This window comes from Leucoraja erinacea, chromosome 15 (genome assembly GCF_028641065.1).
Source record: "Leucoraja erinacea ecotype New England chromosome 15, Leri_hhj_1, whole genome shotgun sequence".
Classification (NCBI taxonomy): Eukaryota; Metazoa; Chordata; class Chondrichthyes; order Rajiformes; family Rajidae; genus Leucoraja; species Leucoraja erinaceus.
In genome coordinates this window covers 20,046,752-20,060,499 of record NC_073391.1, presented here as the reverse complement: position 1 = coordinate 20,060,499, position 13,748 = coordinate 20,046,752, and the positions used below count along the sequence as shown (strand labels likewise).

General features: G+C 41.6%; 1 protein-coding gene across 1 annotated transcript in view; it reads left to right on the top strand.

Annotated features, from left to right (window-relative positions):
* The window catches only part of inpp5f (inositol polyphosphate-5-phosphatase F), a 145,239-nt gene that overhangs the window by 71,575 nt on the left and 59,916 nt on the right, over positions 1–13,748 (top strand). The window contains exon 3 of the mRNA XM_055646835.1: positions 9,233–9,369. Coding sequence (XP_055502810.1) covers positions 9,233–9,369 — 137 coding nt within the window. The remainder of the gene's footprint in view (positions 1–9,232; positions 9,370–13,748) is intronic.

Here is a 13,748-nt window from a genome sequence, read left to right as displayed (position 1 = left end):
CTCCTGTCTTCCAGCAGTTTATCAATATTTTTCTGTCGGGATCCCCCCCACAATTTCTTCCAACAATGTCCTTGTATCATCTGCAGTGGAAAGTTCGTGAAATGAAAAATATCTTATATTCTCAACAAAGCTTTTGTGCATCAAGATAATTTGCTATACCCTATTATTCTGAGGCTTGCTTTGTGGAGGATATCCTAACATCAGCACAGGACTGTCAAATGTTCTCATGACTGAATAGATTTAGTTAAACTCGTACTGTAATAGTTTGCTTTGAGGAGCCAATTTGCAGTGTAACTGACGTTGCATGCAAATAAATGTTATTTGAAGTGGGCTTAATTCTATTTGAGCTGCACTAATTCCATGCTAAAGCTGGAAAGTGAAATGAGTCAATGCCTCATTCATTGGATAGATTTATAAAATGGCACGCATTCTGTAATTGGGACATGACTCGTAGTCATCGATTATAGGAAATTAGCAAATAAATTTTAATTTAATCCAAAATATAGTTGTGGTTTTGTCTTGTCTTTTGAGGGCTTCTTTGTTAATTCCAGGTAATTGAGCTCGATCTCCAACTTGTTTAAATGTTGATTTCTGAATTAATGCTAACTGTTGAAAAAAAAAATCTAGATCCTGATTTTCAACTATTTGTCTGAAGAGAGGCCCTGACCCGAAATGTCAACAGTCTACCCTCCAGAGATGTTGCCTGACCCATTGAGTTACTCCAGCAATATGTGCCTTTTTTGTAAACTAGCATCTGCAGTTCCTTATGTCTACATGAACTATTGTTTAGAAACAGATGGAGTAAAGTCAGATGCAAAAATAGATATTTTTTCTATAGGGTGGAGTAGTGCATTTGATACTCTCAACTGACTATTCCTGTTTGCACTGGTGAGATTTCATTGCAGTGATTATGTTGAGTAAGAGGAATGCAGATGCCAGCAGTAACTTGTAGCATAATATACTTTTTCTACTTGAAGAATTGGTAAAAAATGGAAGATTGCGGCAGTGGTGTGAGCAATACATAATGAAAATGGCTTTACATGGTACAGGAGCCAGCCAACCAATTTTCCACTTGCATCTCTCGTGATCCTCGTCTATTTGTCAATGTAACTGCCTATCATCAATCCTCCTTTTATCTACTTAATATTCAATATTCCTACACCTGCCTTGGCCACTACTTCAAGTAGTAAGCTTCACTTCACTACAGTGCTTCAGATGAATTATTATTGTCTCAGATTGCAAGTTGATTGTTTCCTTATACTGATGGCCTCCAGTTTTGCTCTTTGCATAAGTGAAAAAAAAAGTTTGCTGTAACCTTGCTGTATTTTCAGGACATTGTCATTTTAAATACTTCTGCAGTCTCTGTCCTCTTCCTTCAAGAGAAGCAAAATAGTTATCCTTTCACTTTGTTTATAAACTTCAGTTCTGTATAATTATTGCCAATCCAATATCCGTGTTTAGAAAGTAGTATCCAAAACACTATTTCCAAGTGTGGTTTCTGTTTCTTTCTGTTTGAGGGGCAGCTGCAATTGGTTTCAGACCAGCCTCTGGAATCAGCGATATGTTGCTGGCAACCAAGACATTGGTGATAGAAAAATGTTGAAACCATCCGGTCTAGAGTTTGTGTTTTGCGTTGTCATCGTGATATTAACTGACATGTTGAAGTAAATATTATGTGTCTTGGGAAGGGGGCCTGGCCTTTTGGTATTGGGATGGGCTGATCTATTGAAAGCTTTATACAGGGCGTTCAGAAATTATTCAGACCCCTTCACTTTTTCCACATTTTGCTACGTTACAGCCTTATTTTAAAATGGATTAAACATTTTTTTTATCATCAATCTACACACAATACCCCAGAATGAAGAAGCAAAAACAGGTGTTTAGAAATTTCTGCAAAGTAATTAAAAAGAAATAACTGAAATATCACATTTACTTAAGTATTATAACACTTTGCTATGACACTAAAAATTGAGCTTGGGTTTATCCTGCTTCCATGATTATCCTCGAGATGTTTATACAACTTGATTGGAGTCCACCAGTGGCAAATTAAATTAATTGGACATGATTTGGAAAGGCACATACCTGTCTATATAAGGTCCCACATGACAGTGCATGCATGTCAGGGCAAAAACCAAGCCATGAAGACAAAATAAATGACTGTAGACCTCCGAGACAGGATTGTGTTTGAGACACAGATTTGGGAAAGGGTATAAAACAATTTCTGGAGCATTGCAGGTCTCGAAGAGCACAGCGGCCTCCGTCACTCTCAAATGGAAGAACATTGGAACCACCAGGACTTCGTAGAGCTGGCCGCCCAGCCAAACTGAGCAATCGGGGGAAAAGGGCCTTGGTCAGGGAGGTGACCAAGATCTCAATGGTCAGTCTGACAGTGCTCCAGAGTTCCTCTGTGGCGATGGGAGAACCTTCCAGAAGGACAACTATATCTGCAGCACTCCACCAATCAGGTGGAAACCACTCCTCAGTAAAAGGCACATGACAGCCCGCTTGGAGTTTGCCAAAAGGCACCTAAAGGACTCTCAGACCTTGAGAAACATGATTCTTTGATCTGATGAAACCAAGATTGAACTCTTTGGCCTGAATGGAAACAGGCACCGCTCATCACCTGGCCAATACCATACCTACGGTGAAGAATGGTGGTGGCAGTATCATGTTGTGGGGATGATTTTCAGCGGAAGGAACTGGGAGACTAGTCAGGATCGAGGGAAAGATGAACGGAGCAAAGTACAGAGAAATCTTTGATGAAAACCTGCTCCAGAGCGTTCTGGACCTCAGACTGCGGTGGAGGTTCACCTTCCAACAGCATAATGACCCTAAGCACACGGCCAAGACAACGCAGGAGTGGCTTCGTGACAAGTCTGTGAATTTTCTTAAGTGGCCCAGCCAGAGCCCGGACTTGAACCCAATCGAACATCTTTGGACGGACCTGAAAATAGCTGTGCATCAACGCTCCCCATCCAACCTGACAGAGCCTGAGAGGATCTGCAGAGAAGAATGGGAGAAATTACCCAAATACTGCTGTGCCAAGCTTGTAGCATCATACCCCTCCGTAAGCCCCCATCCCTCTGCCCCCCCCAACGGGTCCCATTTGGTCCAGCATTACAATAAAACTCTCTTGACTTGCGAATGAGTGCTGAGCATACCGTCAATTTAGTTATATTAGAGGAGACTAATTTAAAGCACCGGTTTGTGTATTCCAACAGATGAGGATGTCACCACAGTGCAAGTGCCATCAGTGATGGAGAAGGTGGTGTTAATACTCAGCATGGTTGTGATGCAGAAACTCTGCCAGTTTTTGCAGTAATTTGCTGATGTTGTTTATTGCCTGTGGACTTGCATTTGGAGTGGATTGTGACATTTTGGTAACTCAGAACCCTGGTAATTGCTCTACTTGCTATGCTGGATGCATTCTGATTATGTATGTGCTGCCCCACAGGAAAACAAATTACATTCGAATTTGCTGTCATGTTTCCATCGCTTCTGGCAGTTTACTGCAGCAGTCATTTTCATTCGGGGCAGAGTGATGTGAAGGAACATCAAATAATGTAATTTCTGGTTGGAGTCTGGTTTGCTGGTGGGAGCACAAGGGTTCTGAATTCACTCTTGCAATATTTGACAGTGCACTCTGTTGCTTTTCAGAGTGGGCTCTGTCAAGAGGAAGAATTTAACGTGACCGTATAAGAGCAACGTACTTATGCTATGCAAAATTAACCGCTAGATAAAGCTTCCGCTGATCCGCGACACGGTGGCGCAGCTGGTAGAGCTGCTGCATCTCAGCGCTGGAGACCCAGGTTCAATCCTGACTTCAGGCGTGTCTGTGTGGAGTTTGCTCGTTCTCTGTGACCACTTGGGTTTGTAGATGCGTGGGTTTGTAGGTTAATTTGCCTCCGTAAAATTGCCCCAAGTGTGTAGGGAGTGGATGAGGAAGAGGAATAATATGGATGTAATGTGAATGGGTCATCATTGGTCCGCAGAGACTCGATGGACCGAAGGGTTTGTTTCCATGTTGTTTCTTGAAACCAAGAAGTAACTTGTACTAAAATCTGTTTACTACGCCTATATTTTATTTTCCCCATCACCTGGAATAGGAAGTGGTAATCGAATATCGCAGTTCTTGGAAATAACTAACGCTAACAAATTAACACAAAGCTGTACAAATTTTGCCTTGTATGTATGTGATCTTTTAAAAGTTATACAATGCCTTCCATAATGTTTTGGACAAAGACCCATCATTTATTTGCCTCTGTACACAATTTGAGATTTGTAATAGAAATAAATCACATGTGGTTAAAGTGCACATTGTCAGATTTTGATAAAGGCCATTCCCATACATTTTGGTTTTACCATGTAGAAATTACAGCAGTGTTTATACATAGTCCCCCCCATTTCAGGGCACCATAATGTTTGGGACTCAGCAATGTCATGTAATGGAAAGTAGTCATGTTTAGTATTTTGTTGCATATCCTTTGCATCCAATGACTGCTTGAAGTCTGTGATTCATGGACATCACCAGTTGCTGGGTGTCTTCTCTGGTGATGCTCTGCCAGGCCTGTATTGCAGCCATCTTTAGCTTATGCTTGTTTTGGGAGCTAGTCCCCTTCAGTTTTCTCTTCAGCATATAAAGGGCATGCTCAATTGGATTTAGATCTGGTGATTGACTTGGCCACTCAAGAATCACCATTTTTTAGCTTTGAAAAACTCCTTTGTTGCTTTAGCAATTTGTTTGGGGACCATTCCCCATGTCTTGCTAATTAAGCCCTTCGTCCTGGGCTAGTTTGTACGCATATCCTCTTGCTGAAGAATCGCTCTTCCTCCCCACAAAACACACTCTCACCCCTGCCAGAATGAACTGCCGGCCAATGAGTTTTAGGGCATTTGAACGAGCAGCTAGTATGTGTCTATTCACTTCAGAATTCATAATGCTACTACCATCCAGCAGTTGTATCATCAATGAAGATAAGTGAGCCAGTACTTTCAGCAGCCATACATGCCCAGGCCATAATACCCCCACCAAGAAATCCTCTTCCTCAGCACCCCTGCCAGTTGATTCACTGTGTTTTTCTAATTTCCTGTTTGATGCACAGATGAATATCCCGGGATGTTCAGCTCCCAGCCTTGGTCAGGTGATCCCAACTATATCATAATCATTAATGGCTATCTGCACGTTCAACTCATCCACCTTATTACGAATACTCCTTGCATGCTTATGGATTGCTCTGCTCTTGTACCATCCCCCTGCTTAGTCAAACAGTTTGAAGTCTGCGATTCATGGACATCACCAGTTGTTGGGTGTCTTCTCTGGTGATGCTCAGCTCCATGTAGTTTGCTCTTGCCATCACTCTGATATGTCTCATTTGATCTTCGTCTCATCTGTACACAAGACCTTTTTTTCAGAACTGTGGTTGATCTTTTATGAACTTCTTGGCAAACTGTAACCTGGCCGTCTTATCTTTGCAGATTTAACCACATGTGACAGTTCCATTTTTTTTTTTTTCTCTCTATTACAATTCTCAAATTGTGGAGTACAGAGGCAAATAAATAAATGATAGGTCTTTGTCCGAAACATTATAGAGGGCACTATAATCCAAACTGGAACTAAAGCGCTTCTGAAGTTTGTGCTTGAGTTAATTTGATTGCGATGAATAGCTGCACAACAATCCCATTTTCTGGCTTCAGTGCACATTTTCGGAATCAAGAGTAGTTGTGCTTATAAATGTTGTGTAAAAATACAAAAGCCTACAGAGCATAAAAGAAAGCTAGTTAATGTAATTTGAATAGGCCAAAAGATGATCTCACAGCCTTGTGTAGCGTGGTACTGCAGTGTGCTGCTTGGGACCAGCTGTTGATACATTTTCAGCATATTTCCAAGACTGCTGATGCAAAATTACCAAGTTATTTACTTTGTTGCACAAAACAGAAGAGCAGGTTAGTTTTTAAATGGTGACAAACTGGGGAATGTTGATTTTTAAAGAGAGTCCTAGGTGTGCTACTGCATGGGCCGCAGCCAGTATCTTGCAGCTGCATGCAATAGGAAGCACGTGGTATGTCGTCAAATGTGCTTCATTGTCATATGTCCTGAAACGGAACAATTACCTTCTTTCTTGCAGCAGCAGCAGCAGCAACATAACAAATTGCAAACACAGCACTTGATACATAATAGAATAAACAAACAAAAAGTTCAATCAATAAAAAACCCAATATGGTGCAAAAACAAATCAAAAACCAAAGTCCCTCGTGCACCCCGGATAGTTCTTAGTGATCGTTTTGCTGAACACCTCCGCTTAGTCCGCCAAAATCTACTTGATATCCCAGTTGCTCAGCACTCAAACCATTATGGCTTTGAATTGGCATCTCTGGCAATAATGCCGATAATTGTTGCATCTTGTTTGTGACAATCGCACAAACCAAATGTTTAACTGCGGCATTACATAATTGTTGAGCTAATTTTTGATTAAACAGAATAATTTTTGTATGCTTAATTTGTGTTCTGCAGTAGCTAGATTTGTGAACAAGCAACAAAACTACTTTAGATTATTGTTAATCATATCACTATATAGTTAGTATTTGCAATAACTAAATAATTGTATTTTTTGGCTCCATACATACAAATAAATATTTTGAAGCCTAGGATGGTTTGCTTAGAGTTTGTTAGTGTTATGAAATCCATCAGCTTAAAGATAACAAAGGCAACTTTAATTCAGTGGTTGGTTAGGCTAGCATCTAAAGCTTTAGCGGTATTGTCCAATAATATGTGCTTGTGTTTTTGGTTGAATGATATAGCATGGAAACTCTCCCTTCAGTCCACCGGTCCACACTGACCTTCAATGACCTGTTCATGCTAGTTCTATGTTTCTCACTTCACGTCCACTCCCTACACACGCAGCAATTTACAGAGGCCATTTACAAACCCATGCCTCTTCGAGAAGTGGGAGGAAACCTACACGGTCACAGAGTATGTACGAAATCCGCACAACAGCACCTGAGGTTCAGGATCAAGCCCGGGTCTCTGGCAGTGTGAAGCTACGGCTCAACCAGCTGTTGGAGGCAATGGTGGCTGCCATTGATGTTGTTGAAGACTGGATAAAGTAATAATTCTAGACTCCACCTTTTCTGACAGATATCAATGCAAAAGGTTCAAAAGCATTCATCAAATTTGCTGTGATCAAGCTGTTAGGGCAACCAGTTACAGTAAAGAATTCTCAAAGGTGGCAAACTAGATAGCAGAAAGCTTAGCTCCAAGCATGGAAACAAGGTCTTCAGCCCAATTTTTGTAGATGCCCCTCCATTTGTCCATATTTGGCCCATATTCCACTAAGCCTTTTATAAGCTATATTAAGCTAAAAGAATTAGGCCATTCAGCCCATCAAATCTGCCATTCAATCATGGCTGATCTATCTTTCCCTTTCAACCCCACTCTCCTGCCTTCTCCCCATAGCCCTTGATAGCCATACTAATCAAAAATATGTCAGCCTGCTCCTTGAAAATGAATGCTCATGGTGCTCTACAAAGGGAGATTACATTTTCAGGGTGAGAATGATTTACAAATACCGTAAATTGTTGTTACTTCATGTGCTGGATTACTGGGAGCATGACATGAAACGGCAAACTCAGACGAGTAACAAATTAAAAGCACTTTGTCATTTCTGTGTTTAACAATGCCCATGTACGCCCAAAGTATCAGACATTTTTATGGAGTAACAAAATGTTAAAGCGTTGCCATAATTACCTTAACAAGTGCAAGCCATCACTTCAAGAGTTTTTTTTTTTATTTCAAGCAGTGACTTCTTTAGACTTTAGACCTCGGATATAGCACGGAAACGGGTCCTTCGGCCCACCAAGTCCGCACTGACTATCCTTCACACAAGGGCCAATTTACTATTTTACTGAAGCCAATTAACCTACAAATCTGTACATCTTTAGAGTGTGGAAGAAAGCCAGAGCAACTGGAGAAAACCCACGCATTCATAGGGAGAACGTACAAACTCCTTACAGACAACACCCATGGTCAGGTTCGTACCTGGGTCTCTGGCGCTCTGAGGCAGCAGCTCTACTGCTGCACCACTGTCCGCCACTTCTTGTATGTTTATAGAAGATTTTTTTATTTTGGGATATATCATTTCTCCGCCACTGGCAAAGCAGCAATTTTTTTTCTCAAATGGCCTTCTCATCAGTTGCCAGCATGTATACTGATATATTCCAGTTGATACTATATTGTATATGCATCGAGCCAAACTGCAGTTTAGTTGTCGCATGTTTTGACTAGTTATCAAACCCAAATACCAGCTGTAACCACAACTTTGCTTTATCTTTGAATTATATGCTGATGTGACAATTCGCAGATTGCTGTCTGCTTAAAACAGTCTGTCTCGCAGAGCATCATCTTGTCAGTGAAATGACATTCCAGCAAGTGATATTTTATTTTTAAATTCTTCTCAAGGCACCAATTGTACAATTGGTGCCTTTAGATGCATTTAAAAATAAAACATTTATCTCAAAACTCGGCAAAACAAAGATTTGATTTTTATCTTGAGAATTGGCTCCACTGGCTTGTGGTAAAATAGAATAAAGGTGTATAATGTTAGATTGTATTTCTTGGGAGTGAGGAGTGATCTAACTACAAGAGAGCCATGGGTAGAGAGAGTGGGGGTAGGAGTTGGTTGTGTTGGGGATGGGTAATATTTATTGTGCTCTGTATGTAGATACAAGGTATGTAGATAGATAGCAATGCATTGCAGATTGCCATCTAATAAAATGGTGATTTAAGGAGCAGACATTGAAAAGCTGCCGTCTTACTGTTTCTGATCACCAAAGTTGTGAGCTCTGCACATGAACCTCAACACTATTTGGCTGCAGATCAATGTTCAGGTGTCAGTCTGGAAACAGCGTGGCGAACAATCTGCTTCGGCTTATTTTCGCTTAATTATTAAATGTGTCCAGGGGTTATATTAATGGATTTTTTAAAATGAAAAATCTTCAATTTCACAACTCAATGCCGCAACTTTGTCATCTTCCCATTACTGCATCCAGTCATATTTGAATCGATAAAAAAGGAGACTAGTTGTACCATTTCCCATCCAATTCTGGTGTCATTCATTTGTTCAAAAGTCAGTTCGGCTCATCAATGGGGCTAAATTACCTTAACTTTTGAGCCACAGTCATTGAGGCACGGGAAACTAATAAATTGTTTTCTGATCGATCTTGACTTGCTTTTCAGATTTTGCATGGCGGCTCCTTCTAATTCGCCAGAAAGCACTGGTTGGAAAGCTTCCAGAGGACCATGAAGTTTACAAAATAACCAAGATAGCAGTGATCCCACTTTCAGAAGCAGAACCTCAGGATTTGGAATTGGAGGTAAAAACATTCCAGTGTTCCTTTCACCTATAGATTGTAATTTTATTCCAATTAATTCCGTTACTTGGAAAAACAAGAAAAGGAATATTTGTTGCATCTTAAATATCTCCCGGTTTGCCTTGGAGAATATGTAGTCTTCATCCAACTACATAAGTTGCGAAAACCGTTTGCAAAGCCCGGAAAATCTATACATAACTAAAATTCTGATCTTGTTATCTTCCGGTTTGTGCGGCCTTTCCATTTGCGCAAAAACGTTTCGCGATATCGCTACGATTTTACGCCAGTTCACTCGCCGTACTCTTATGCTGCAATTGCACCAAGTTTCGTTCCGATTGGTTGAATGTCGTAAAAGTCAACAAGGTTTAAAAAATCTTAAAAACCACGCGTGCGCAGATCGATCTCTTCTCCTGCCGTTCAGCGCCGCGTGTATTAGTCTCTTCCCCTGTCACTCACCGGGACGGTCCGCCCCTTCCTGCGCCATCGCGTCTTTACTAGAGCTGAGGATGGCAGGCAGAGGTTTCCAACCGGACACAATTTTCGGAGGGACCAGAAGCAGCCCAGCATCAGACTCACCCAGCCCAGCGTCGGAGACCCTGCCCAGCCCGGAGTTGGAGATGTCGCCAAACGGAAAGCGGAGACTCTGATCCTGCCTGCTGTGAGTCCCCATTGCATCGGCAATTCCCTCTGGTCCCCCATTGCTGGCAGCTCCCCCCCTGATGCCCCCCTCCCCGTCTTTTCTCCGAGCTCACTTCTCCCCCGCGCCCACACACCCCTCTTCCCCCCCACAACACCCCGCCCACACAATCCCGGCCACCTCCCCCCCCCCCCCCCCCCCCGCCCACCCACCCCTCCCACACATGAAGAGGAGGGGGAGGGAGTGTTCGGGGATGAGGGGAAATGAGCTGCACCTGTGCAGTTAGGGGCTATGGGTGAGTGGTGGAATATTGCGTTGGGGAACGGGTTGCGTTGGGGGACCAGGCCTCCCGTGTGACAGACCCAACGGGTCCCACTAGTCTAGTACAAGTTAAAACCTGAATAAAAGGGCAGTTTTAATGAACTTATAACGCACCTCATGTGCTTTTGCATGCATTCTAAGTTGAGGCATTATTTTCTAATGTACTAATATCTTATGACCATCAGACCATTTTGGCATTGAAATGCTCATACACTGGAAATGTATCTAAAGTATGCTTCACATCAAAAGGGTGAAGTGGGCCAAATGCTTAGATGGGGCACTTTGTCGAACATGGACAGGTTGGGTTGAAGGGCCTGTTTCTGTGTTCTGGCTCTAACTGTGTCCCCTTTTTGTGAATGATGGCCAGAGTTGTGATTTTTTTTTTAAGCGACTCAGATGTATTTTATTGGTATTACTGGGGAGTGAAGATTCAGATACTACTTTTAAAACACATGAATAAATTCCCAACGTATGGCATTCTTATGATGACAATACAATGCGGACCATACATTTACATAAGATTACATATCAGCATTGCAAAAGTAATCCAATGTTTTTTTAAAAATCCAGGCTCCAGTCACTGAGTCTGCAATTGCAGGAGGCTCTTAAGACGTGGCCTTTCCTCATTGAGTCTTTGCACTAAAGCTTGGTGCATCTATCAACATTCTTCATCATACTGTGGTGAACCTTCTAATTTACCCGTCAGTATGAAAGAGCCACATTGGGAATAAGAGTCAAACATCATCCTCCTGTTGGAACATGTGCTTGCCAAGGTCTGGTTGAAAAAACAACTCTGTCATGGGCAGCTTTCTCTGGAAGACCAGTACATTTCAGGCAAACCAAAGGACTGCACAGAGTGGCTGATCTTCCCAACAGCAGTTGGTTTAGGTCTGAGGTTAGAGCAGAGAGGCCTATGTTCTGCAGCTGGTCCTGATCATTATCATGTACACTGTGTACTCTGGGCTTCATGTGAACAAGGACTTTTATTGTACCTTGGTGTATATGGTACTACACTAATCTGATGGACCTCTACAAAGCTAACTCAATTTTTAGTCCAAGACCTTGGCAAGACCTTGGCAAGCCCGCGTTCCAACAGGAGGTTGATGCCCGACACTCATTCTCTCTATGGCCCTTTCAAAGGCAAGGTTTATTATAGGCATACGGTATTGGAGAGTAGTCTTCTCGCCTCCAAGTAATTGAGAGCATTGTACCCTTGCTACATGTGATAGTAATAAACATAAACCTTTGCAGGAGTTTCAGGTGACTGGAAAAAAAAAAATCTTTATACTTGTGTCTGTGAATGAGGCCTTGTTACAATTGAATTTCTGATCAATTTGTGGAGTTTTGAAACCTTGTGCAGTTCAGCCTGATACTTGCTGATCAGTCCGACGCAGTCTGATACTTGCAATGGTCTGCAACAGGTGTTGCGTGAGATTTGTGTAATGCACTGACTTGTGTTTTTTTTCTTGAGGGCATGTGTAGGCCTTTTAATTCTGTAGTGCCAGGGAACCAGGTTGACTGGCTTGTATCTGGATAATTGATTGTAGGATGAGGAATGGTAGAACAAAGTGATTGTCTCATAGTGAGGCAAAGAGTGCACACATTTTATCTTTTGGTCTCCATGTGCACACTGGAAAGGTATAAATGGAAAGCCAAAATTAAAGGTTTTCATCCAACATCCTTTCTTGTCCAGTAATCGTCTCCCATAGGTAGGGTCGAGCTTGCTGCTCAATAAAGGGTCTTGCTGCCTGGGTGAGTGGCAAACAGAAATACAAGGATGGTAGTGTGTTCCCCCACAGAGTCACAGTCACAAACTGCACCACCACATTGAAGTTAGAAAAAGGAACACGTTTTTTCACCTTTAATCCTATGCGGCTATCATCTATTTTTAATCTTTTTGATGCAAAATGTAAATTAATTTGAAGGCTTTCTTGACCTAGTGGACAGCCAGCTGACTTGCACTGGTGTTGAAATGAGTAGCATTTGTCCCTGTCGTTAGATAGGAATATTTAATTTTCCTACAGCTGTTTTCCCTTGTTGGAGATACCTCGGGATTCTGGGCTTCAATGATGCAGAACATTTATAAAATTCCTTTCTGTGGAACAGCACTATTCTTTGGCAGCTGAAGGATTTGAAGCATATGATTGACCTGGAGTTCATTCCAAAGTATTAGAGTCGTAGTTGCGAAGAATAAAAGTAATATTGATGTGAAGTTTTATTTCTTGAACCTAATACCCTTTATACTTTATAACCCTGGTTGAATGCAGTAATTTGTTTCTGCTTAAACGTTACCTCAACATTGGAGCTTGCACTTGAAGTGTTTTGATTGAGGAAAAGAAGAACCTTGTGGAACCCTTCAATGTGTATTAGACATGCTGAGAATCAAAATACTGATGATTAAATTGAATGATGTTCAACTCCAAACAATATATAACTTTAGCTTGCTTTTGCTAGTCAGCTCAGCTTGTTTTTAAATCACAATTGTTAGACAAAATGGTTTTCATCTATGTTCTTATTTGGCTTGATGTATGAAGGCCAATTAGAGACAAGAATAGTTTTATTTTGTAACCGTTTCTATTTTGACAAAGCGTATGTCTTTTTAAAGGAAATCCAATACATTGAGCTAGTCTGACAAACGTTAGTGTCAGGTTGTGGTGCTTCTAGGCAGTGATTTGTGTAAGAGACTGGTTCTGACATTGATCACCTGAAACACCGCTGAATCCACAGAAGTGAAGCAAAAGCATGTTATCTTCAATCCCCAGAAGCTGCTTAGGAAGCAGAAGATGAAGCAAAGTCTTGAGAATAGTGCCTTTATTTAAGACTTTGTTTAGCCTGTCTTGCTTGCAAGCTGCAATTTAAGTGAAGAGTGGAAAATGCCAAGGTGTGGTTATTTCTGCAGTTCCACACTAGTGTACAGCTTGTCTACATATGGAGGTCATGTTCATGCACATTGACACCACTGACCTTGCCCACTCTTCTTCACTCATCCCCTCTGTTGACCTGATTGTCTCATTGCTCCACCTGACATACAGCACTGGTTGTACAGAACTTAATTCAAATTGTGAATTGAGAAGACTAAAGCCATTGTCTTTGAAATCTGACCTCCATATGTAAAGAAGCCAATGGAGTTTCAGAAATCATCACACATGGGATATGGGACAGCATAGGAACAAGTCCTTTGCCCCACAATGTTTGTGCAAACATGATAGCAAAAGCAACTCTTATCTACCTACACATAATCCATAGCCCTCCATTCCTTGCATATCCATGTGCCTATCCAAAAGTCTCCTTGGCATTTACCACACTTCACTTAAATTGCACCTTGCAAGCAGCACAGGCTGAACATCACTGCCACACATTTTAATTTGCATTGACTCCATCCTGCTCTCTGGTAGCTGCCCGAGCCAGGATTCATCTTGGTGTT